Genomic DNA, 26,102 nt, shown 5'->3' on the forward strand with positions numbered 1-26,102 from the left:
GTCTAGGCTTGATACCGGAAAGCACCAAAGCATTCATTCTTTCCACCTGGCCATTGCCCTGAGGGTGTGCCACTGAGCACAAATCCAACCGGATGTTGTTGTCCTCACAGAACCTTTTGAACTCACCTTGAGCAAAGTTGGTTCCATTATCAGTGATGATGCTGTGCGGGTATCCATACCGCAAAATGACATCTTTTAGGAATTTCACCGCTGTATGCCCATCACACTTTGCGATAGGTTTCACTTCTAGCCATTTGGTGAACTTATCCACCATGACCAAGATGTGAGTCATGCTGCTTCTTGCAGTTTTGAATGGTCCAACCATGTCAAGGCACCAAACGGCGAATGGCCATGTTAACGGTATTGTCTTTAAACCGGATGCTGGGGTATGATTTTGCTTGGCGTACCTCTGGCAGCCGTTGCATTTTCTTACCAAATCCTCAGCGTTCTCCAAAGCAGTGGGCCAATAGAACCCATGCCGGAATACTTTTGCTACTAGCGCCCTTGATGAAGCATGATGCCCACATTCTCCTTGGTGAATTTCCTCAAGCATTTCTTTCCCTTCCTCCGGTTCCACACATCTTTGAAGGACACCGGTAACGCTTCTCTTGTACACCTCACCGTTGATGAACGTGTATGCTTTGGACCTTCTTTGTATCCTCCTTGACTCGTTTTCGTCAGCCGGCAAGGTGCCGTTGATCAGGAACTCCTTAATAGGTTTAACCCATGACGGTATCTCTCGAACCGAAAACACCGGTGCATCTATCTCCATGCTATCCACCAGCATCATTTCTTCCGGTATGGGTACAGCAGTCCCCGAGCTTGCCGGAGCAGTCCCCGGGTTCCCTTCATCGATATCCATGGGTACTACGTGTGACTCCGGTACAAAAATTGATTCTGATTCCGGGCTTGGTTTGATCGATGGCACTCTTAAGTGAGCCAAAGCTATTCCGGGAGGAATTTCTTGCCTAGATGAGCCCAGCTTGGACAAAGCATCCGCGGCTTCATTTTCCGCGCGTGGCACATGGTGAAACTCACAACCTTCGAAGAATCCGGCAATCTTTTGCACGTGAAACCGGTACGAGGCCATATTGGCATCTTTTGCATCCCAATCTCCGGAACACTGCTGTACCACAAGATCTGAATCGCCATAGCAAATGATCCGGTGTGCACCGATTTCTTTTGCGACCTTAAGCCCATGTATCAAAGCTTCATATTCAGCGACATTGTTCGATGCCCTGAAATGTACTTGCAAAACATACCGGAGGTGGTCTCCTTTTGGTGAAGTAAGCACCACGCCGGCACCTAGACCCTCCTTGAGCTTGGATCCATCAAAGTGCATTTTCCAGTATTCTATCCTCTGGTCTGGCGGTTTGTATTGCATCTCCGCCCAATCAACAAGGAAATCAGCCAAAGCCTGTGACTTTATGGCATCTCTTCTTTCATATACCGGCACGTACGGTGATATCTGGATTGCCCATTTTGCAATCCGGCCGCTGGCGTCTTTGTTGCACATGATGTCGGAAATTGGTGCTTCGCTCACCACCTTCATGGGGTGCTCCTCAAAGTAGTGCTTGAGTTTGGTGGCGGCCATGTACACGCCATAAGTCATTTTCTGGAAGTGAGGGTAGTTTTGTTTCGAGAAGGAGAGCACCTCGCTCAGGTAGTATACCGGCCTCTGGACGGTTTTTCCTTCCTCTTCTCTTTCAACTACAACCACTACACTCACAACCCGGTTTGTTGCCGCTATGTATAACAGCATAGGCTCCCTTTCTAGAGGTGAAGCCAGTATGGGCGCTGTGGCTAGCATTGTTTTTAGCTCCTTAAACGCTGCATCTGCCTGAGGGGTCCAGACAAACGTGTCAGATTTTTTCATGAGAGCATAGAGCGGTAGAGCTTTCTCTCCCAACCTGCTTACAAACCGGCTTAGCGATGCCAAGCTTCCGGTAAACTTTTGCACATCTTTTAACTCTCGAGGGATAGCCATTCTTTCTATTGCCCGGATTTTTACCGGATTAACTTCTATGCCCCGGCTTGATACCAGGAAACCGAGCAGCTTGCCGGCAGGGACACCAAAGGTGTATTTTGCCGGATTGAGTTTCATCCGGAACCGCCTTAGGTTATCGAATGTTTGCCGGATGTCATCGATTAAGGTGTTCTTTACCTTAGTTTTTATCACAATGTCATCCACATAGACTTGCACATTTTTTCCAATTTGATCAAACAAGCATTTTTGCATACAGCGCTGGTACGTTGCACCAGCGTTGCGCAAACCAAAAGGCATAGTGACATAGCAATAAGCCCCGTGCGGGGTAATGAACGCAGTTTTTATTTGATCTTCCTTTTTCAAGGGAATTTGGTGGAAACCGGAATAGGCATCCAGGAAGGACAACAACTCACACCCAGCAGTTGAATCAATCACTTGATCGATTCGTGGCAAAGGAAAAGGATCTCTTGGGCAAGCCTTGTTTAGGTTGGTGTAGTCGATGCACATGCGCCACACCTTCGGAGCTTTTGCCTCCAGGTTCTCATCTTTCTTCTTTTCAACCATTACCGGATTGGCCAGCCACTCTGTGTGCGTGACCTCCACAATGAATCCGGCAACAAGCAGTTTGGTTACCTCTTCTCCTATGATCTTTCTTCTATCTTCAGCGAACCAGCGTAGTGGTTGCCACACCGGCTTGGCATCTTTTCGGACGTTTAAGGAGTGCTCAGCCAGCTCCCTCGGAACACCTACCAAATCATCAGTTGACCAGGCAAAGATATTCCGATTCTCACGGAGGAAGCTGACGAGCGCGCTTTCCTATGCTTGATCAAGACCGGCACCGATACGAACGGTGCGCTCTGGGTAAGCCGGATCCAGCACGATGTCCTTTGTCTCATTTGTTTTCTTGAATGCCGGTGAGCCCATGTTTTCACTCATTGCCGCTAAGCTCAATTGTGAGGATCGAGCCGGCGCAAATGTCTGCATTCTTTTCTTTTCCTCCGTGATCACCAGCGATTCCGCTAGGTTCGATCCGGCAGATGCAGTTTCCAGTGAGACCTTATAGTTTCCCACCACAGTCAATGGTCCACGAGGTGCCGGCATCTTCATCTTGAGGTAGGCCGTATGAGTTGTGGCCATGTAGGCTGCCAATGCCGGTCTCCCCAGCAATGCATGGTAGGGACTGTCTAGATCCACCACCTCAAACTCCAGATTTTCCACCCGGCAATTGTCACGTCCTCCAAATGCCACGTCCACTCGAACTTTTCCTATCGGGGCACAGGACAAGCCAGGGACGATCCCGTGGAACGTTGTGTGCGTTGGCTGAAGCATGTTTTCTGTTATGCCCAGCGTATGCATGGTGTGCTTGTACATGATGTTTATGCTGCTGCCATTGTCTATCAGCACCTTGCTGAACTTCACTCGAGTTTGCGGCCCTTTCATGATTGGGTCCACAACAAGAGCATATCCACCCAGATTCGGCATGATCTTAGGGTGATCCTTAGATGACCAGGTAATTTCCTGATTGGACCACATCATGTATTTGGGAGCTGCCGGCATCACGGCATTGACCTCCATGGAGCGGCGGTGCACGCTTTACTGTCTGTTGGCTCGGTGACAAAGACAACACAGCACGAATGCGGGTCTTCGTAAACATTCCGGCCCAAAGGTGCCGGTGGAGGTGGTTGATCATCTTGTTCCACCCGGTTAACTTCTTGGTCTGCTGCGGGTTGGGCTGCACCGGTAAGGCGTTTGCCCCGGTAAGTGGCGGTGGTGGTGGTAGTTGTTGCTGCTGCCGCGGCATGTCTTGTGGTGGCTGTGCATCTTTTACCGTTCCTTTTTGCATCAAGTACTTGGTCCAGGTACAATCCTTCGTCAGATGGTTTGACGGATGTGCCGGATTCGGTGTGTGCCACCGGCAAGGTTGATCCATGGCAGCTTCCATGGTGTATTTTGCGGGTTCTTGCCAGTTCCTTTTCTGGACCCAGGGTTTCTTTTCCACCCACTGCTTCTTAGGACCCGCCCATAGCTGCGATCCGGTTTTTTGCCTCTGACTGCCGTTGGCCTCAGAGTTTTCCTGCACAGCAGCAACTTGCTGCGGACCGTACCTTCGATCCGGAAAATCTTCCCTTCTTTTGTTATTCCGGTTATCCCGGTGTTGTTCGTGGCGCAGCTGTTCCGGCTCAGGTTGCCTTTGCCCGGCTGCGTTGGGTCTCCCAACGCATAGCTATCCGCCACACGTATCATCTCTGCCAACGTTGTCGGCATGTTGCGCTGCAACTTTTGCCACAACGGTGAACCTCTTCTGCATCCACTGCTAAACCAAGCAATGGCCTGTGCCTCGATTACCCCTTCACAGGAGTTCCTTGTGGTGTTCCACCGGGCCAGATAATCCCGGTCTGTTTCGTTCGGGCGCTGCACGCACAGAGCAAGTTGTTGCGGCCTGTTTGGCCTCTGATAGGTGCTGCTGAAATTGCTCACAAAAGCCTCCTCAAAATCCAGCCAGCCATTTATGCTTCCTGCCGGCAAGTTGTTTAGCCAGATTCTTGCCGGTCCAACCAAAAATGATGGTATGATCCTCACGGCCCAACGCCGGTTTCCTCCTCCTGCTACGGTTCCTCCACCGCCTGCGACGTATACCGCGGTCACGTAATCCGCGAGCCAATCTTCCGGCTTCGTGGTGCCATCGTATGTCTTTGTGTCACGGGGCAACATAAAGTTGCGAACTGGTGGTTTTTCTTTCATGATCCTTGGGCCAAAGCACTTTGGACCTGGAGGACCTTCCTCCTCGATCATTTCCGACAAGTACACTCTATCCAGACGGTGCCTTGCATCCCGTTCTGGTAAGTATCTTTCTCCCAAGCGTTCTCCCAATGTGTTCCGGTATGCTGCCGGTCTTGCAGAATCAGCTTCATCGTAACATTTCGGTACCGCGGCCCTTGCCTGCCGGTACCTTGGGGGATCCATTTCCTCCTCATCGTACGCTGCCCTTGCAGCTCGATAGTTTTGCCCGGTCTCATATCTACCGGCATGATTGTTTCCGGCATAGCCGCCTCTGGCGTAGCCTCGCTCTGCCCCTTGGCCTTTTCTACCGGCATCATGTTGCCCGGCTTGTTGCTTTCCGGCAAGAACCGGATCGTACACAGTCATCTGCTGCGCATTCACTTCTTTTTCTCTTCTTCTATCCGGATGGGGGGATGAAGCCTGTCCATGGGACTTGCTACCGGCATTCTTTGTTGAACGCGCGGATTTTGAGGCCGCTGCCTTGTTCAGCTTAGCCAGCTGCTCAGCATTTTGCTGCTCAATAGTTTCTAGCAGCTCTCTAACACGCTCTTGCTGTTTTGCCAAAGCATCTCCGGAAAGCGACTCGCATAGTTCTACCGCAGCTTTGGCAGCTTTTATAGTTTTATCCGGGCTGCTATACTTAGGCTTTTCCACGATGCTAACAGATGCAGAGGTACTTTTGCCGGCATGAATCTCTTTGCGCAAATCTTGATCTAGGTTGCGAGCTTTTAGCCGGTTTTCCGGCATCCTAGCAGCATGCGCGCTAAGAGAAGCAAAGCCATGGGCAGCGTTATACTCACGTACGGTTAGGTTCAGCTCGCGCTGCGCCCTGACGATGTCCTTGCCGCTCTCGAGCATCTTCTGGCGCTGCGCCTCCAGCTCCGCCTGAGCCGCTGCCGGGTCGACGTTCTGCGCGATGGGGGTGGCGAGGACGTTCATCGCCGCCTGGAGGGGTGTCTCCGGTGGCGCGGATGACGCTCCCGCTGCGCCTGCGCCGCGCTCCAGCGGTGGCTTAGCCGCACGGGTCGAAACCGCGCGACCAGCATCTTCACCCGCAGCCTCCTTTCCTGCACCAGCCACACCGGTCATCATTACCTCAACGCTGCCGCCGGCGCGGCCAGCACAGAGCCATCTTGGTGGGTCCGGTGCCACCAGCACCGGCGAGAGGCGCTGGCGCACGGGGACGGTGCCGAAGTAGACGCGGTGGCTGCCAAACTCGATGATGCGGCCGTTCTTGGGGAAGACGCCGCCGTTGGCGAAGCAGCCCGCGTTGTCGTTGATGAAGTCCATGACGTAGATGCGCTGCACCAACGCGGACACCGTACGCTCGCCGGAGATCTCGAGGACGCCCGCCCGAATGTGAACTCCATCATGCGCCACTTCATGCCCCACGGTGGGCGCCAACTGTCGTCGTGGTGAACGAGCAGATGCCATAGGATGGCTTAGATTGGGGCCGAATGGACGCAAGAGGATTCGGGGGAGGGTTTGTGATCAGGTGGGAAGAGATTCCGGATGGTTTCCTCAAGAACTTGGCCAAGACCAGAGGTTGAAGAAGAAAGACACAAGGAAGAACTCCCTCTAGATCACCATGTTCATTGATTCACACAGGTTACAGGTTCTGTCTACATACATACATGCGTGCCCGTGAAGAAGGGCTGCCCCCTCTCCTTATATAGGGGAGAGGGTAGCTTACAGTGCAAGAAACCCTAATGGCATCTTTGACTGGACAAACTACTTTATCAGCTACTGTACAAAGCTACTTTAATCATAGATGACACCGGGGTCTTCTTTAATCAGGGAGGCTGACGTCCTCCGGCTTCTTTCTTCATCATCTTCTTCTTTATCGTCAGCCCTTCGTTTAAAGCTACTTTGCTTAGCTCATCTTTGTCTTCTAGCTCTGGAGAGGATCTTTGACCAGCTTTGCCGACAAGCCCTTCCTACCGGTGGCCCGGTACCTTTTCTATCTGGTTCCGGTATCCCTCTTATGAGGATACCGGTTTAGCCTGTTCAGCCAAATGCCTATCTTAGACTCCGGCATGAACATCTAACCGGTATCCCGATGGCTCAAACCATCCGGTTTGGCATGCCTTTGGCATACCAGGGGTCATCCCCCCAACACGGATACTTCATCATCTCTATGATACTCCAAGAAACGTGAGTTGTAGAACAATTTCATAACTCTCTTAGATGTTCGCTAAAACTCGTAATTCAAATATTTCCACCATGATCTAATCATAGATATTTGACTTTTCTATTACGATGATTTCCACTTCATGCTGAAATTTATCTGAATCCATTCAAATGTTTCAAACTTCTTCCTTATCGAATATATCCACATATATATACTCAATTCATTGTTGGAAGTTTTCATGAAGTAAAAGAATCTCCCGCACACAACTATGCCCAGTGAACCACATACATCATCATGTACTTTTTCACTAAGTTAGTTGCCCGTTCAACTCTTGGCCTATGAACGGTATTTAAGTCATTTCCTTTTAGAAGAGATTTGCAAGCGCCAAATGATTCAAAATCATATGACTCTAAAATTCCATTCAAATGGAGTTCCTTCATGCGTTCCTTTCTAACATGACCTAAATGGCGGTTCCACTAATGAGTGGAATTCAAATCATTTGCCTTATGACATTTTAGCGTCAGTGTTATGTATGTGTGTTTCACCATTAAGATTTATAATAACTTATCCATCGTACATGTAGCAATGTCATAATTTGAACAACTCATTGTTTTCATTTGACCAGAGCAAAATAACAATTTATTAAGTTCTTTATTATAAATTCTAAGGACTAGGTAGAATGCCAACGACAAACATAATAACACTTTATTATGTTCCAGACGTGCATTATTACCATATTCCTTATCAGTCACTTAGGCCATCGTATTCTTGTATTGCGTTGTATTGTATGACATCTCATACCAACCAATCTGGTACAAATACCCAAGAATTCTATTATGTGAGCAAACAAGGAATACATCCATAACATGTATATCATCTATATACATCTGAGCTAGACTTTCTAGTCTTTTTCTTTCTTTTTGCCAAAATATCTTTTGTGGTTTCTCTTTTAGCTTTCCCCATTCTCAGAAAACACTTCACCTTCAATAACTTCTAGGTCCATTGGTCAAATACCAATAACCTTGAGGTTCTTGCTTTGAAGTTGATCATCAAATGACAAGTGTTCCAGACTTCACTATTAGTAACTTTGTAATATGATGAACAATTTCACTCATAATTTTATCCATCATATCATGACGACTTTCCGAGACCATGTCTGTACATGCTAGGCTCGTAAAGTTTAACCTCAGTATTCGCATGTGCAAATCTGGCTTGCACCCGTTGTATGCACACGTAGAATCTATCACACCCGATCATCACGTGATGCTTCGAAACGACGAGTCTTAGCAACGGTGCATACTAAGGATGATTACTTCATGGATATGCGAATATCGTTAGTGCCCAACTTAGTTGGAGGATCGAGACGCCTAGCGTCTTCAACCTTCGTACATTCCCATAAAACTTATGAGTTTATGTAGTCTCACTAGATTATATTCTATCATCTTGCAATAAGGTCTTAGATATTACATATATCTCATACCTCGCTTATTTCTGAAAACAAAATTTTCAGCTCCTTACTTTTCAAACGGATTTGAACTTCAAGTTTCACGGAGACAAGATGATTTTGTACTAATTGAAACCATTGCTCTTTGAATCATCAATGTGAGGTTTACTAAAAATTTGCATTAGGACTTAATCATATCTTGATTCTTTAACAATACGGTACCAGTCCGTAAAGTTACTTGTCAGACTTAACAGTTTTTCTATCTCAATTACAAGACTAGCGTATGGTAGAAAACGGATGCCAATTCTACAAACTTTAATTCAAAATACTATTCAGACTATGTTCATGATAATTAGTTCATATTTTAATCTAATTACTGATGAACTCCCACTTAATACAACATCCCTCATGGTTGTTAAGTGGTACACGATCCAAATCCACTACACCAAAACCGATCATCACGTGAGATGATGTAGCTTCAATGGTGAACATCAACATGTTGATCATATCATCCATATGACTCGTGTTCAACCTTTCGGTTTCCTGTGTCCCGAGGCCATGTATGTACATGCTATGCTCGCCAAGCAAACCCAAGTATTCCGCGTGTGCAAACATGGCTTACACCCGTTGTATGTGAACGTAGAATCTATCACATCCGATCATCACGAGATGCTTCAAAACGACGAACTGTAGCAACGGTGCATACGAGGGGAGAACACTTTATTATCTTGATATTAATGTGAGGGATCATCTTATAATGCTACCGTCGCGATCTAAGCAAGATAAGATGCATAAAGGATTAACATCACATGCAATTCATAATATGTGATATGATATGGCCTTTCTTCTCGTGCTTTTGATCTCCATCTCCAAACACACGAGCATGATCTCCATCATCACCAGCATTGCACCAAGGTCCATGGCACTGCTTCATGGTTGTCCATCACTTATAGCTACTATAACAACTACTTGAAATAAAGCTATTACATGATGAATAGACACGCAGGTCTTAACAAATTAAAAGACAACCATTAGGCTCCTGCCCGTTGCCAAAATACAATAATGAACATCTCATACATCAAATATAATCATCATCACATCATGGCCATATCACATCACCAAACCCTGCAAAAACAAGTTAGACGCCTCTAATTTGGTTTGCATATTTTACGTGGTTTAGGGTTTTCGAGTAAGATCCAATCTACCTACGAACATGAACCACAACGGTGATACTAGTGTTGTCAATAGAAAGAGTAAATTGGATCTTCACTATGGTGGGAGAGACAGACACCCGCAAAGCCACTTATGCAATACAAGTTGCTTGTCAAGCGTGGAGCAAGTCTCATGAGACGCGGTCATGTAAAGTTAGCCCGGGCCGCTTCATCCCACCATCCCGCAAGATGCAAAGTACACAAACTAAAGCAACAAAAGCATCAACGCCCACAAAACCATTGTGTTCTACTCGTGCAATAGATCTATGCATAGACATGGCTCTGATACCACTGATGGGGTTCGTAGCATAGAAAACAAAAAATTTCCTACCGCAAGAAGAATAAATCCAAGATCTAATCTATGGAACACCCAAGATCTAATCTACAAGATCGAAGCAACGAGATTGATATGAGACTAACCCTCGAAGATTTCCAAAGCCTACGAGATTAGATCTCGTTGTTGGTGTAGACGATCATCCCCAATGCTGCAATCCGGCAGCACTTCCGTACTCGGTCGCGCGTACGGTGTCGATGAAGCTCCTTCCTCTCCCCGTTCCAGCGGGCAGCGGAGGTGTGGTAGATCTCCACGGAATCCCAGCAGCACGACGGCATGGTGGTGGTGGTGGAGAAGAATTCCTGCAGGGCTTCGCCCAAGCCGGAGCAGGAGAAACTGGGAGGGAGGAGAGGTGGCAAATTAGGGTTGCGTACAGAGCAGCTTTGGCCGGCCAAACCATCCCTCTATATATAGTCGGGAGGTAGGGTTAGGGTTTCACAAAACACATCTAGGGTCGGCGCCTGGTGGGTGACAAGGTATTAACTTGTCAATGCCTACGGATTGTAGACTAGGGTTTAGTTAGATGTAGAGGGCAAGTAGATCTCGAAGGTTTCAGCCGAAAAGTACTCGACGAATATAAAACTAGGGTTGTGTTGACAGTAGATTCGATGCTTTCTTTGCCTCGACTCCCCCTTATATAGGAGGTGGAGCCGAGGGACTCGTATTGTACAAGTTACAGAGTCCAGGAGGGTTTCTAACTCATCCCGCAAGATTACAAACATCATCTCCTAATACAACTCTAGCTTTCCTTAATAACAACTTGGGCTTCCGATTCTTCTTATTCTTCGAGTCGTGGGCCTTCAGTAAACCCCGGGTACTATCTTCGGCAGGCCCATTGGGGATGCCTATGTCAGTAGCCCCCGAGATTTTGCTTGAATCGCAGAGTCAGGGAAAATCTCCACTGTTTATATTTACTCTACAACTTTAAACTTCTCTATATTTCTTCATATGAATTTCTATATTGTACAGGGATAATGGTAATTGGGGCTAGTTCATCTGACGGATCAGGTACTCAATAACTGCTCTAGTGGCAATCCGCAAAAACCTACTTCAAGATCACGTCCCCGGACATGATCTCGGGATACTGGTGTAAACTTCGACAGGTGCCGCTTAAGGTCTTACCATTCTGTCGAGTCGCAGTCATATTTATCGGGTACCTAACGCGTCCGTTAGGATTTTTCTTCGTATCTGTTGATACGAATAGAAGTAGCAAACCGACGTCAGAGACGGCGCCACGCCACTCAGAACGGATCTGGGGTCTTACCTTCGCAAAGTTTTGCGGCATTCAGAAATTGTTCGCAACTTTGGCGTTCTGAGAATATATTGTCGAGTGCTTATTCGGCTGTTGGAATGACACATTTTATTGAGTCAACGGATGACTTATATTGCTCTCCCGATGGGAGTATATGTAGAGTTACTTTAACTCGAAATATACTCTCTTGGTCTTCTATCTTTCTTTTTTATAATTTCATCGGGCATGCGAACAGCGTTCCCGATGGGAGTAGCCCCCGAGGCTACAGCCAAGGACTTTGTGTTTGGGTGTAGGCTCCACGCTTTATGCCGCTATATTTTCTTTCTCTCCCGAAATTTCCAAATCTCTCGGGTGCGCGAACAGCGCTCCCGATGGGAGCAGCCCCCGAGGCTATGAGCAAATATTTTGTATTTGATCATAGGCTCATACCATTTCTATTTTGTCTTTCTCGAACTTTTCATTTTTTCCAAAGTAGCCCCCGAGCATTTGGGCAAAAACTTTGTATTTGATCAAAGGCTCTCGAAATAATCAACAATCTTCCGTTGTCGATAATTGTACCAGACTTCATAGTCGAACTTTTCCCTTTACCAAGGTGACATCATTGCTGACGATAGCCATGATTACTGTATTGGGAACGTGCGAAAACTGCCTCTCTCTCTGTCTCGTGGGTCCAAACTGCCCATCCAATGGACACGTCGTGCAAGTGGGGGACACACGTCCTCCACTTTTCCGGCATACCCACTGTGCCGCCTGTCTCTTCATTTCTTAGTAAAAGTCTGTTTTTACCCTTTGTCCACGTGTAGTCCATCTATCCCACAATTTCCTCCATCCAATGGTTGCATCGATTCGCTGCACCTCTACTTAAGTCCATCTTCTTCTTCCTCTAACACTTTCGCTCGCGCCGCCCATCTGTTCTTCCTCTGCAAAAATTCTCCACTGCGCTCAGAGCTCCTTGTGCCCCTTCGCCCTTGCGCTCTTCTTCTCCACGTTTGTTGATGCCGCCGCGCAAACTCACCAGGCACAGCACTCCAGAATCAAAGATGGCGATGGAAGATCTGGGGCCCGAGTGTTTCGGTGGTGAATCCTTGTATTGTGTATGCGAGGTTTTAAACCAAAGCAACCGAATTCTTACTAAATATACTATATTTGCGGGTACTAGCCCCCGAGTGTTGTTGTTCTGGTTTGATTGCTATTTTGTATCTTCTTTTTATTTGGCGAGGTATTTGGTACCAAGGCGAAATAACTTTGTCAGTTAAACTCATCTATATTGTATATATATTGTAACTTCGAGGCGTAAACCCCCGAGCATGTCGAAGGTAAAGATATATGTCTCCACTATCTTTTTTATATTGCAGCACCGCGAGCCCGCCTCATTAAAAACCTTTCCCGGCCCCACTCGGTGCCCCGAAAAAGGAAAAGAGTGCGTCTGAAAACTCGCGGGCGTTTCAGTACATTGTATGTTTACAAGGAGAACTATATTTCGACACTAAGCGTAAAAACGCCTTAGCTGTGCCACGTTCCAGGGATTTTTCTCGGGAGTCCCTGTCTTCTTGTCCTTAATCCTGTACGCTCCTCCTTCGATGACGTCTGTAACGACGTAAGGGCCAAGCCATGGCGACTCGAGTTTTTCAGTGCGCTCTTGATTGAGTCGCAAAACTAGGTCTCCAACCTGAAAGGATCTTGGTCGCAAACGTCGACTGTGGTAGTTTTTCAGGTCCTGCTGATATTTAGTTACCCTTGATAGTACTTCGTCTCGAGCCTCGTCAAGTGCGTCGACGTCATCTTCCAATGCTCTCCTGGAAACTTCTTCATTGTACTCTGTAACTCTAGGAGAGTCGTGTTCTATTTCTATCGGCAGTACTGCCTCTGCTCCATGGACCAGAAAAAATGGAGTTTCTTGTGTCGCTGTATTTGGTGTTGTTCGGATGCTCCATAGCACACTTGGTAGCTCCTCTGGCTAAGTATGTCGAGCTTTTTCCAGTGGCCCTAATAAACGCTTCTTGATGCCATTGCAGATGATACCATTGGCTTTTTCGACTTGACCATTAGTTTGAGGATGTGCGACTGACGCGAAGTGCAATTTGATGCCTACCTCTGCACAGTACGCCTTGAATTCCTTGGATGTGAAATTACTGCCATTGTCCGTGACGATGCTGTGGGGTACGCCAAACCGAAAAACGATGCCCTTCATGAATTTTATTGCTGATGCTGCATCTGGTGAGTTTATCGGCTTTGCTTCTATCCACTTGGTGAATTTGTCGACAGCAACCAACATGTACTCGTATCCTCCTGGCGAAGCCTTGTGTAACTTTCCCACCATATCAAGGCCCCACTGAGCAAAAGGCCAAGATAAGGGTATTGGCATGAGTTCTGCTGCCGGAGAGTGGGGTTTTGCGGCAAATCTTTGACACGCGTCACAAGTTCGCACTATCTCCTTCGCGTCCTCGATTGCTGTCAACCAGTAAAAGCTAGCCCGAAAAACTTTGGCTGCAATAGCTCGGCTGCTCGCATGATGACCACATACTCCTTCGTGCACGTCCTTCAGGATTATCCTTCCTTCTTCGGGTGTGACGCACCTTTGTAACACACCCGAAATACTTCGTTTGTACAACTCCCCTTTGATCACCGTGAAAGCTTTGGATCGTCGAATAACTCGCCTTGCTTCAACTGGATCGTCAGGCATTGTTTTTCTTAGGATGTATGATATGTACGCCTGCATCCATGGGATTTGTACCATCAGTACTAGATCCTGTTCCTCTTCTTCTTCTTCTTCCAATGCTTCTTTCGCAGCCCCCGAGGGTTTCTCGTTCTTCTCCTTCTTTGTTGATTTTTTCGGCTTTGTGGATCTCTCTGTTATCTCCTCCCAGAACACGCCTGGAGGGATTACGAGGCATTGTGACCCGATGTTTGCAAGAACGTCGGCTTCATCATTGCTCAACCTACTGATGTGGTTTACTTCGCATCCATCAAACAGCTTCTCCGGCTCATTATACATCTCTTTGTACGCCACCATGCTATCATTGACTGCATCGCATTGGTTCATGACTTGCTGAGCCACCAATTGTGAGTCGCCAAATATTTTTAATCGAGTTGCGCCGCAGGCTTTTGCCATCTTCATCCCATGTATAAGGGCTTCATATTCTGCTTCATTATTAGATGTGTTTGGGAACGTCATCCGCAAGACATATTTCAATTTGTCGCCTTCAGGTGATATGAGTATCACCCCTCCTCCAGCTCCTTCTAACCTTTTGGACCCGTCGAAGTTCATAGTCCAGGTTCTCGATAAATCCGGAGGTCCCGTGTTTTCCAACTCCATCCACTCTGCAATGAAGTCTGGTAAAATTTGCGACTTTATTGCCTTTCTTTTTTCATACGTGATGTCCCAAGGAGAAAGTTCTATTCTCCAAAGGGAGACACGGCCTGTAGCTTCTGGATTGTTGAGTATATTGGATAAAGGCGCCTCATTGACCACTATTATCGAATGCGCCGAAAAATAGTGCCGCAATTTTCTTGCGGTTGTGAATACTCCATATGCTAGCTTTTGGTACTGCGGGTACCTCTGTTTTGAAGGCGATAATACTTCACTAATGAAATATACTGGCCGCTGCACTCCATGGAGTTTTCCTTCTTCTTCTCTTTCGACAACTAGCGCCGTGCTGACCACCTGAGGTGTAGCCGCAATATATAACAGGAGTGGTTCCTTCTCTTTTGGCGCCACTAAGATTGGTGGTGTCGAAATTTTCCGTTTGAGATCCTCGAAGGCCCTATCTACCTCTTCGTTCCACTGGAACTTCTCTCCTTGTTTGATTAAGGTGTAGAACGGTAGCGCCTTTTCTCCCAGCCTGGCGACGAATCTGCTTAAAGCTGCGACTCGCCCAGTTAACTACTGTATTTCCTTCAACTTTGTTGGCTTCCTCATTGTTACGATAGCTTGGATTTTTTCAGGATTTGCTTCAATCCCTCTCGCTGAAACTAGGAAACCAAGAAGTTCTCCTGCAGGGACGCCGAAAGAACATTTTGTTGGATTTAACTTGAGGCAAAATTTGTCGAGGTTGTCGAAAGTTTCCTTCAAGTCCTCGATTAATGTTGCCCCCTTTTTTGATGTGATGACGACGTCGTCGATGTATACTTGTACATTTTTTCCAATCTGTGTTGCTAAGCACTTCTGCATCATCCGTTGATATGTTGCTCCCGCGTTTTTCAACCCGAAAGGCATTGTTTTGTAACAGAATACGCCATACGGTGTAATGAATGCTGTCTTGGCTTCATCATCTTCTTTTAATCTGATCTGGTTATAACCAGAATATGCGTCCAAGAAGGAAAGACGTTCACATCCTACCGTGGAGTCGATAATTTGATCGATCCTTGGGAGGGGAAAGTGATCCTTTGGACAATGTTTATTGAGGCACGTAAAGTCGACACACATGCGAAGGACTTTCGTGTTTTTCTTTGGCACCATCACTGGGTTAGCTACCCAGGTGGCCTCTGTAGATATTTCTTTAATGAAACCAGCTTCTCTGAGTCGATCAATTTCTGACAGCATGGCTTTGCGGTTTGGTTCCGAAAAACGCCGTAAAGGTTGTTTGATTGGTCTCGCTATTGGATCCAAGTTTAGGTGGTGCTCGGAAAGTTCCCTGGGTACTCCTAGCATGTCAGCTGGACACCATGCAAAGATTTTCCAGTGCTCACGGAGGAACTCGACGAGCGCGCTTTCCTATGCGAGGTCCATGTTTGTTGCGATGGACGTCGTTTTCTTCGGATCTGTCGGGTGAATCTGCACTTCCTTAGAATCTTTTGCAGTATTGAAAGTTGATTCCTTGTTGGGTCTCCCTACATCTAGCAGCACATCATAATCAGTCATGAGCCTTGACGCTGCATACTCCGCTTGCATCCCGAAGGTTTCTGATAGTCGATGGAAATCCTTGTCGCATTTATCGGCTAGCGCGAAGCTTCCTTTGACTGTGATTGGTCCCTTGGGCCCAGGCAACCTCCAAAGCAGGTATGTGTAGTGTGGCACCGTCATAAACCTGGCATACGCTGGGCGTCCCAACAAAGCATGGTACTGCGACGGGAAATCGACAACTTCGAATTCCAACCTTTCTATCCTGTAATTTTCTTGGGTCCCAAACTGAACGTCGAGATTGATCCTCCCCAGTGGGTAACTTGGCTTCTCTGGTGTGATGCCGTGGAAACGTGTGTCGGTTGGTTTCAAATTTGCTAGGGAGATGTTCATCTTCCTTAGCGTATCTGCGTACATAAGATTTAAACTGCTGCCGCCATCTATAAACACTCGAGATACGTCGAATCCTGCGATTACTGCTGGTAAGATAAGTGCTGATTGCCCTGGTCGAGGAACTTGCTGCGGGTGATCCGCTATTGTGAAGCCAATGTCTTGCCCTGACCAATTTAGGTACTCAACCGTTGGTGGGGGCATCTTCTCTGCCATAAACACTTGCCGCGAGATTACCTTCTGAGTCCTATTAGATGGCCTAGCCTTTTGAATCATCGAGACCGCACCATTATTGTTCGGATCAACATATGGAGGTGGTTGTGGTGTTGCCGCTATTCTGAGCTGATGTCGATTTTCGTCTGTGATCGCGGGAGGAGGTGGCAAGTGGATCTCACTCCTGGGCCCTTGGGGGTTTCTATTTGCTGCGTGAGCATTAGCCATCCCTGCGACCCGCAACATTGCTTGGAAATTGCGGCAGTCTTTCTGCAGATGTCCTGATTGCCTTTTCCCATTGCTGTCGAGGTAAAAATGCATCTGGCACGGCCCGTTCATCATATCTTCGGGAGTTACAAAAGATCTCTGAAACCTTGACCCGCTATTTTGCCTGTTATCTCTATTGTCGCCTTGTTGTGCATTACTTCTCTGGTAGTCATCTCTATTATTTCCTCCATTGTTTCCCCGAAAGCCAGCCGATATTTGGCCAGGTGCACCGTAACTTGAGAATTGTCGAGGAAATCGGCGTCTATTTTGAAAATTTCGACTGCGGTCCTCCTCTGGGGACCTATGTCGTTTGTTATGTACCGCATCTTCACCATCTGCCCATCTGTTTGTTATTTCCATTAATGCTGATACTGTCCTTGGGTTTGTCCTTCCCAAGTCCTCTACGAAATCTCCTCGTCGAACTCCTGCTACAAACGCATCTATCGCTCTCTCGTCAGATATATTTTCTGCCGAGTTTTTGATGATGTTCCACCTTTGGATGTATTTCCTCATTGATTCATCATGCTTTTGCCGACATGACCTCAGCTCCTCTAGTGTCGCAGGTTTCTTGCAGGTTGATCGGAAATTCTTGATAAACACGTCCTCAAAACTTTCCCAGCTGTCGATGGAACCTGTGGGAAGCTTCTTTATCCACGATCTGGCGGCTCCGCTCAGATGTATTTGAATGCTCTGCATGGCTGTTGCTCTTGTTCCTCCTATCAATTTTACTGTCTCGAGGTAATCGACTAGCCAATCCTCGGGATCTTGCAGGCCATCGAATTTCTTGAAACTATCGGGTAGCTTGAATCCTGATGGAACTCGAGTTTTTCGGACCCGTCATGTGAAACACGGGAGCCCACACATATCTTCTTCAGCAAGTTCTGGTGAATGCCGACGTTCCCTTCTTTCTTGTCGCGCTCTATCCACTCTGGCCTGAGTCGTTGTATCTCTAGCTCTACTCGCTCTCGGTGGATCTTGCACTGCTGCGGTAGGTCTCGGACTATTTTGCCTTGCAGTTCCTTCGGGAGGTGTAGCTGCGAATGCTGCTCCCATGGCGCCACATCCTGCCATGGCCATGTTATACAACGCTTCTCTTGGATCTCCGGGAAGTGGTCTGGACGCCAAGATGTAAGCTTGTGTCGCCATATACCCTGCTTCCGGTGTTTTTGGGATAATATTCCCCCTCGTGTCGATTGACATGAAGGACATGTCGAGGTTTTGGATTAGAGTCTCTCTTTCAGCCTCCGGTATATTTTGCAGCCGAGATCTTGCTCTCCTCCGAGCTTCTCTGTGACTATCTCCCGAAGTTCCTGACTGTCGACTTAACTCCGCTCTTCGCCTGCTTGACGCGGAAGCTGCCTCCTTTCTCCTATTAAGAGCAGCTGTCTGTTTTTCCAATTCCCTTCTTTCTCTGGCGAGCCTATATTGATATGCTTGCAGTTCTTCTACCGTGGCGGTTGTCTCCATTGGTTCAGAGCCATCTAAAGCTTTCGCAGCTCTATCCCATGCTGCTTGTGGAAGTTGAACTCTGACGCGTGGTGTGGACCCGACATATTTAGTGCCCAAACCTCTCCTTAGATCTGAGGGATCGACATAGGGATTTCCCAAATCGTCGAAGGCCTCTGATGTTTCCTCTTGATCACGACTTGCTTCTCCAATGGCATATACTTGGTGATATTTTGGAGTTTTCACTTTGCTTGGCTTGGTGACACCATCATGGAGATTGGTGAGGACCTTTCCAATAGAGATGGATTTGTCGATGAAGTCGAAGCTGTCGGTGTCGCTCGAATCATCGCTTATATAGGAGTTCGCAGATGACTCGAAGGACATGTCGCTAAAGATTTTGGCGAGTTTTTCGCTTGCCTTGCTGCCGATGAAGCGTGGCGACGAAACTTCCACGTCGCTTGACTCAATGGATGACGCTGAGCTTGAGAAGTCAGGATCAATCGCCGATAATCCCGACGAGATCGGAATTTCGAGACGATACGCTCCTTCTTTCTCGACGCGGAAGTGGAATTTTCCAAACGTCATCTTCATGGGCTCCTCCAGATACGCATATGCATCCAAACGGGAGGGCGGGTGAGGTATAAAATCAACGAGATCAGTTTCGGCCTATTTACCTCTGTCCATGATGTTGCTTGCTACAGATGAAGTCGATGATCTTGAACGTGCCATCGAGATCAGCTCCTTGTCGCCTCTAGATCCCACAGACGGCGCCAATTGACAAGGTATTAACTTGTCAATGCCTACGGATTGTAGACTAGGGTTTAGTTAGATGTAGAGGGCAAGTAGATCTCGAAGGTTTCAGCCGAAAAGTACTCGACGAATATAAAACTAGGGTTGTGTTGACAGTAGATTCGATGCTTTCTTTGTCCCTCGACTCCCCCTTCTATAGGAGGTGGAGCCGAGGAACTCGTATTGTACAAGTTACAGAGTCCGGGAGGGTTTCTAACTCATCCCGCAAGATTACAAACATCATCTCCTAATACAACTCTAGCTTTCCTTAATAACAACTTGGGCTTCCGATTCTTCTTATTCTTCGAGTCGTGGGCCTTCAGTAAACCCCGGGTACTATCTTCGGCAGGCCCATTGGGGATGCCTATGTCAGTGGGCCCACACACTACCCTGGCGCGGCCTGGGTGGGACCCGCACCGGCGTGTTGTGTGGCCCACCCCTGGCCTTTCTCCGTCTCCCCTTTGGACTCCGTCTACGTGACAGAAAAATAAGAACTTCTGTTTTTATTTCGTCCAATTCCGAGAATGTTTCCAGAACAACTTTTCTTGAAATACAAAACAGCGGAATTCTTCCAGAACAATTCCGGTCCTCCTCGTGATGTCTTGGATCCCATCCGAGACTCCGAACAACATTCGGTCTCCATCTCATATTCCGAATCTACTTATGCGACATCGAACCTTAAGCGCGTCACCCTACGGTTCGCGAACTATGCAGACATGGTCGAGACTCCTCTCCGAGCAATAACCAATAGCGGGATCTGGAGATCCATATTGGCTCCCACATATTCAACGATGACTTAGTGATCGATTGAACCATTTACATACGATGCCAATTCCCTTTGTCACACGATATTCTACTTGTCCGAGGTTTGATCATCGGTATCTCCATACCTTGTTCAACCTCGTTACCGACAAGTACTCTTTACTCGTACCGTGGTATGTCATCTCTTATGATCCAATCATATGCTTGCAAGCTAATCAGATGACATTCCACCGAGAGGGCCCAGAGTATATCTATCCGTCATCAGGATGGACAAATCCCACTATTGATCCATATGCCTCAACTCACACTTTCCAAATACTTAATCCCATCTTTATAACCACCCATTTACGCAATGGCACCCTTCCGGTGTAAGTGATTTACATGATCTCATGGTCGAAGGACTTAGGCAACTATGTATCGAAAGCTTATAGCAAACTGAACTTAATGACTTGATCTTATGCTATGCTTATTTGGGTGTGTGTCCATTATATCATTCACCTAATGACATAACCTTGTTATTAATAACATCCAATGTTCATGATCATGAAACCATGATCATCCATTAATCAACAAGCTAGTTATACAAGAGGCTTACTAGGGACTCCTTGTTGTTTACATAACACACATGTATCAATGTTTCGGTTAATACAATTATAGCATGGTATGCAAACATTATCATAAACACAAAGATATATTATAATAACCATTTTATTATTGCCTCTTGGGCATATCTCCAACAAAATTATCCGTACCATTTAGGTTCCTAAACATGCGCATAGGCAGGCAGACATCCCAAATTAATTATGACACACACACAATTGCCCATTGGGGTACCTGCTCCATTTGGTTTTGGGCTCTTTCCTTGTAATCAAGAATCTTGGCCATAGCCCAATGCCAGAGTTAGGGCTTCATTGCGGCGAAGGACTCCAGGAGTAAGGCCCCTAAGACTAGTCACAATGCATAGTATCATATAAAAGTAGCATGTGTATGATACCACTACATTTTACTATGTCCACAATGCATGGTATCATGTACTACTATCATAATCTTCTTATATTAATTGATTTGTAGAATCTCAATGCAGATCTATGTGCAAGATGTATTTGACATTAAAATTTATAGTACTACGTGATATGACACGGTATCTACCTATGATACTACAATCTTCTCTCTCATCTTTAATTGCACTATCACATCAGCTTTTTGCATGCATGAGATGCATGAAACTAACTATGATACTCTCATTGTGGGTAGTCTAATTGGCATCTGCTAGCACCTAACCGAGCTCATACAGGGCTGGTAAAAAACCGGTCAATTTTTTAAGGAGGTAAAAGCCTTGCCTCATCTATTAATTAAGAAGAGAGTGTCTGATTTTTAGAAAAATTGGGCAAAAACCTATAACAGCAGAGCAAGGCCACATGAACAGCACGTCCACAAACACCCCCACTGCCAAGCCTAACATAGACTCAAACAACAGGGTTGCACCAACTATAGCCAACACAAAGGACCACAAGGCGACACAAACAAACCGACAATCCAACACCGCGTCGACAAAGACAAGTCGTGCCATTGGGGGCACCCATCAATCAACTGCAGATCCAGGGTAAGCAGCAGCTAAGCTGGCGAGAAAATCGCAAACCTCTCTAGCGACGATAGCTCCGGTCACCATAGCCAACATCCCTGACTTAGCAACTTCGACATCAATAGGAACTACATGTCTACCGGAATCAGGCGAAAGCGAAGCTGCACCGTGAATAATACCACTATTTTCAAAGCCATGTGGCACTAGGCGGAGAAGCCACAACAGAGATCCCGTGCAAAAAGATGGCCAGTCGTGCAGTTCATCTGAAAGCATGGCATAACACAGAGCTGGACATGGAGCAACTTGCTCTCTTCCCATATACTGGTGTAATTGTAACAGTATTGTGAACATATACGTTTGTATTGTGTTTCGGAAAAAGACATTCTCAACGGGACATGATTTCGAAGGAAAAAGGGGTTAAGATTTGCTCCAACCAACAGGCTTGCAGTTGCAGCCCTGGTAAATTAGAGTGCCACATCGTGCCGTCGTTGTCGACAAGCTTGTTTGCCGGAGAAGGTTTCCGTAGAGCTTTTGGCCTTGCATTTGTTTTATTTGTTGGAGACACAGTATCTCAACTCTGAAAACTGCAACCACTCCAGTAGATCGCTCGTGCAATCAGGAAAACGACGGATTTTGTTTTGGTGCCAACAAAGCATGTATGGTCGATAATCAAATAATAGTATGGCTGCATAATACTTCCAGCGAGTTGACAATAATACGTATGTACTACGTGTGCATGGTATGGCTGCATAATATTCCCAGCCAGTTGACAACAATAATATTTTTTTGTGAATGGACAACAATAATATGACTACACATTTCCGTAATTTAGGAGCCATGAGCAGAAAAGGTGCTTAAAATGAGAAAGGCGTGACGATGTTCTTTATTCGTCAGTAGATTAGTTGAGTCGACAAAACAAGCTAGCGTGTCCTGCTGGGATTGTACGTATGCGTATCGCTACAAGGTTTAACCAATTGGGCGACCTCGGCAGGATCAGACTTGATCAGAACTCTGTAGATTTTCCATGTCTCGTGCTATCTCCATCCAATGGAGATCAGAAGCGTTTCAGTTTGGCTTGATAGATGTAATGATACGACAATGACCGTTGCCGATCGATGGTTCAGCTTCAGCGATAGAAATGCCATCCTGCGTGTTTTTCTTTTCTGAAACGAAAGGACAGCTGCTACTGATGTTCTCGACAGCTAACGCCAATGGTCATTTTCGAGCAATTACTTGTTATACTCCCTCCATTCAGAGAAGGATGTCGGAGGTTTATATAAATTAGGATGTATCGATATAGTACTAAATAATATCTAGATGCATTCGAATTTAGATAAATTTTTGACATCCTTTTATGACAGAGGTAGTATAATACTTCCTTCATATTTAAATAAGTGTCTCAATTTTTTTATGGATGTATTTACAACTAAAATATATCTACATATATCTGTATATAGTGAAAACTGAAACATTTATTTTAAGATAGAGAGAGTATATGCCAACATGCCACTGCCCATGTATTCAGAAAATTATTGTCAAATCAGTCCACGTGGAGAGAAGAGCTACTCAGCATTTACACCTGGTCCGTCCTTGCGATATTTTTCTACTCCCTCCTATTAGCAATAAGTGTTGGGGGATAGGTTCAGATTCAGACTAAAATAGACTAAACCGCTAGCACTTTTTATGAATCGGAGGGACTAGTTTGTACTGGCTAAATATAGGCATATTAAATTCCCTCGAAAAATGAATTGGGATCATTTCAATTTCATATCTTCACCTAGCACAATTATGCACTAAATTTATTTTTGAAGGAGCAGCTGGCACTCCTTTTTTCTTTTCTTTTTTGATAATCAGTTACTACAACAATTGATAAAAACAAAATAAAAGCAGAACTCAGTGTTTCGAGGGAGTGGTTTCTGTAGGTCCTATTCCGGCCTGCTTACCAGCTTAACCGGTCCAGGTCGGACCAGTCCCCTCAAATGGCCCACCACACGCTCAGCAATGGGGCCCAGACGAAGACCCAAATAAAATCGCCTGCTCTCCCACGCCGCCCAACAAACCAACACCCGGTTTCCCACCCAAGAAAATCCCTCTCCGTTCGCCGCTCCGGCCGTCTCCGCTCCATGGCATCCTCCTCATCTTCCTCCTCCACCGGCGCCGCGGTGGCATCCGTGCCCGGTACAACTTCCGGCGGAAGCATATTCCCAGGCCCTCCACCGCCAACGCCGTCGAACCACAAGCCGCTCCCCTCCACCGCCGCGGGGGGCACCACCGAGGCCGCGCTCTCTGCTTTCCTCAACCGCATGCTCCTCTCCGCACCGGCTCCAACTCTCCGCTCGCGGCCCTCCTCTCGCCTGAAAACCCGGACGTCGGCGCCTCCGATGGTTTCGCTAGACTCCCCCGACTTGGCCCCCCTCTGCGCCGCCGCCGACGTGGGCTACTTCCACCTCGCCGGCCATGGCATCCCTTCCCAGCTACCATCCTCTGCTCTCGCCGAGCTATCTCGCGTCGACGCGTCAGCTCTGCGCGCGTCGAACCTCTGCACGCTCGGGTTCTCGGAGGAGGATCAGGAGGAAGAGGACGGAGGCGATGACGACCCCGCGATGGTGTTCGACGTCGACGAGCGTGGGATGGACGCGCTCCCGGCGGCGGCGGAGTACGCGCGGCGGATGAGGGACGTGGGCATGCAGGTGATGGAGCTTCTGTCTAGGTGTCCTGAGGTGGGTTACGCGGAGGAGCCGTTCGCGGAGGGAAAGAGGAAGGCGAGGTGCCTGGTGTGGGTCTCCAAGGCCGGCACGGGCGAGTCGGCGGCGGCGCCTCCGCCCGCCGGCAAGGCGAAGGCGTACCCGTACGCCGTGGGACTCCATTGCCAGTGGGAGCAGGAGGCTTCTCCGTCGAGCTGGGTGATGGACAACAACGGCGAGTGGACGGCCGTAGGCGCGTCCGACGGCGCACTCCTGGTCACCATCGGCGACATTGCTCAGGTATACCTGCCTCCTAACTTTGACCAGTTTGCAAACAATTGATGTCATGATTCCACTGGTGTGTAGGCAGTCGTGCAATTGTTCATCCCATTCGCAGTCTGAATTGAAACAAAGAATAAGCATGAAATTGCTCATACAGGCCTGCAGCTTAATAGTTTTTTTCTCTAGAACAACTTAATTGCTACTACCAGAACCAAAGACGCATACTCCATTTCACTTTCGCAGGGGCATCAAATTCCAACTATATATATAGTTTTTACCACCAACTAGGCTTGGACCCGGTCAGGCAATTAAGTAATCAGCCCCATGTCTGCATCACTGCCTCATCCGTCAGTTGGTCACCACTGGCCTCGCTGGAAGAATCCACATAATGAAAGAGACAAAGTCACAAAGATACACAGGCTTTTGAAAACGCAGAGTGATCATCATATTTTTTGCTGGAAAAGTGACTCTTTAAGAGCACCCACAGTGTGTAGCCAAAAGTGGTTCCAAATTTGCTTTTTAGCATTTGGAACTAGTTCCCTACGTTGTGGAGGTAGTTCCAAATCAGAGAAAAAAGGGAACCGGAGCAACTAGCACTAGCTGCTCCGATGCCAAATCTATCGATGGAATAAAGAATAGAGTTTCACCACGGTGGGGAAGAAAGAGATGGGTGAGGAGAGAGAGTTGCTGAGAGGGAAAAATCTATTTTATACTAGTTATGTCAGTATCAGAACCCACGGTACAAACAATTTGGAACCAGCCACACTGTGAAGGTATTGCCATATTACACTCCGTAGCCATATTTTAGTTTGTGTCAGATTTGGCGATCTATACATTGTGGATGCCCTAAGTAGTCTTTACGCAGTAGCAGTAACACTCCTTTTTATGTTGTGCTTCTTTTGTCGTGCGTGCTAGGTGTGGAGCAATGGCAAGTTGAAGAAAGTGAGAGGGATGGCTCGCCCCACCTCCGCCCCAAGCAGTGATGGGCACGCCGGCGGCGAGCCAGGTCGCCTGTCCATCACCGTGCTGATCACGCTGCCCTTGGACACTGTCATCTCGCCGCTGTTGCCGCCGTCCGATGCCGGTGAAGAGGACTTGGATGAGGAGGAGAAGGATGCAGAGGGTGCAGACGGTGATGGCGATGAATGGAAGTTTCGCTCTTTTTTGCTGGAGGACTATGCGTGGAGGGTTTACCACGAGCGGCTTCAGTTCAAAGATCCGCTTGCCCGGTACCGGATTTGAAGTTTGTTCACGATTGCTCTATAGCTTTGTTGTTTGTTGGTGCATGCGCACATGTGCTTGTGGTCTCTGGGACTTCATGGGAGTTGGTTTGAAGAACGACATGGGTAAATCATTTGTTGTTTCATTATTTGTTATGAAATGTATACGAATTGAGCGAAGGAACAAATATCGGCTGGCGAATGAACCATTTGCAGATGATCCTTTTTTAGACTATTAGGCAATTTCCCCAGTGACTTTAATTACGGAAACAACATCACGTATACACTACACACTTAACCATATACACCAAACTAAACATATCTAGCTGATCTACATATGGAACGAGTAAAGTAAGAGATGAGAAGCATGTACATCGTGACCAGAAAGGTTGTTGTTGCAGCTTCGTTGTTGAGGTCACCTATAGTGTTGTCATAGTCGCCAAATCCCTAGAGATCGCGAGGAAGCAGCACTACTAGAAAAATGGGC

The 26,102-nt window shown here is 47.1% G+C and overlaps 1 protein-coding gene across 1 annotated transcript; it reads left to right on the top strand.

Moving 5' to 3' along the window:
• Positions 1-23,468: 23,468 nt before the first annotated feature.
• On the top strand, positions 23,469-25,817 carry LOC127344717 (uncharacterized). The gene is made up of 2 exons (XM_051371052.2): positions 23,469-24,413; positions 25,311-25,817. The coding sequence occupies exons 1-2, from the start codon at positions 23,553-23,555 to the stop codon at positions 25,635-25,637; spliced, it is 1,188 nt and encodes a 395-aa protein (XP_051227012.1). The 5' UTR covers positions 23,469-23,552; the 3' UTR covers positions 25,638-25,817.
• Positions 25,818-26,102: the final 285 nt, after the last annotated feature.

The sequence above is a fragment of the Lolium perenne genome, chromosome 3 (assembly GCF_019359855.2).
Source record: "Lolium perenne isolate Kyuss_39 chromosome 3, Kyuss_2.0, whole genome shotgun sequence".
Classification (NCBI taxonomy): Eukaryota; Viridiplantae; Streptophyta; class Magnoliopsida; order Poales; family Poaceae; genus Lolium; species Lolium perenne.

What these genes read in the sequence shown, in the direction of transcription:
- LOC127344717 (XM_051371052.2), top strand. Translation starts at nt 23,553, where the DNA reads ATGGCATCCTCCTCATCTTCCTCCTCCACCGGCGCCGCGGTGGCATCC. An exon ending in CCATCGGCGACATTGCTCAG is followed by an intron (nt 24,414 to 25,310) that starts GTATACCTGCCT and finishes CGTGCGTGCTAG; the next exon opens with GTGTGGAGCAATGGCAAGTT.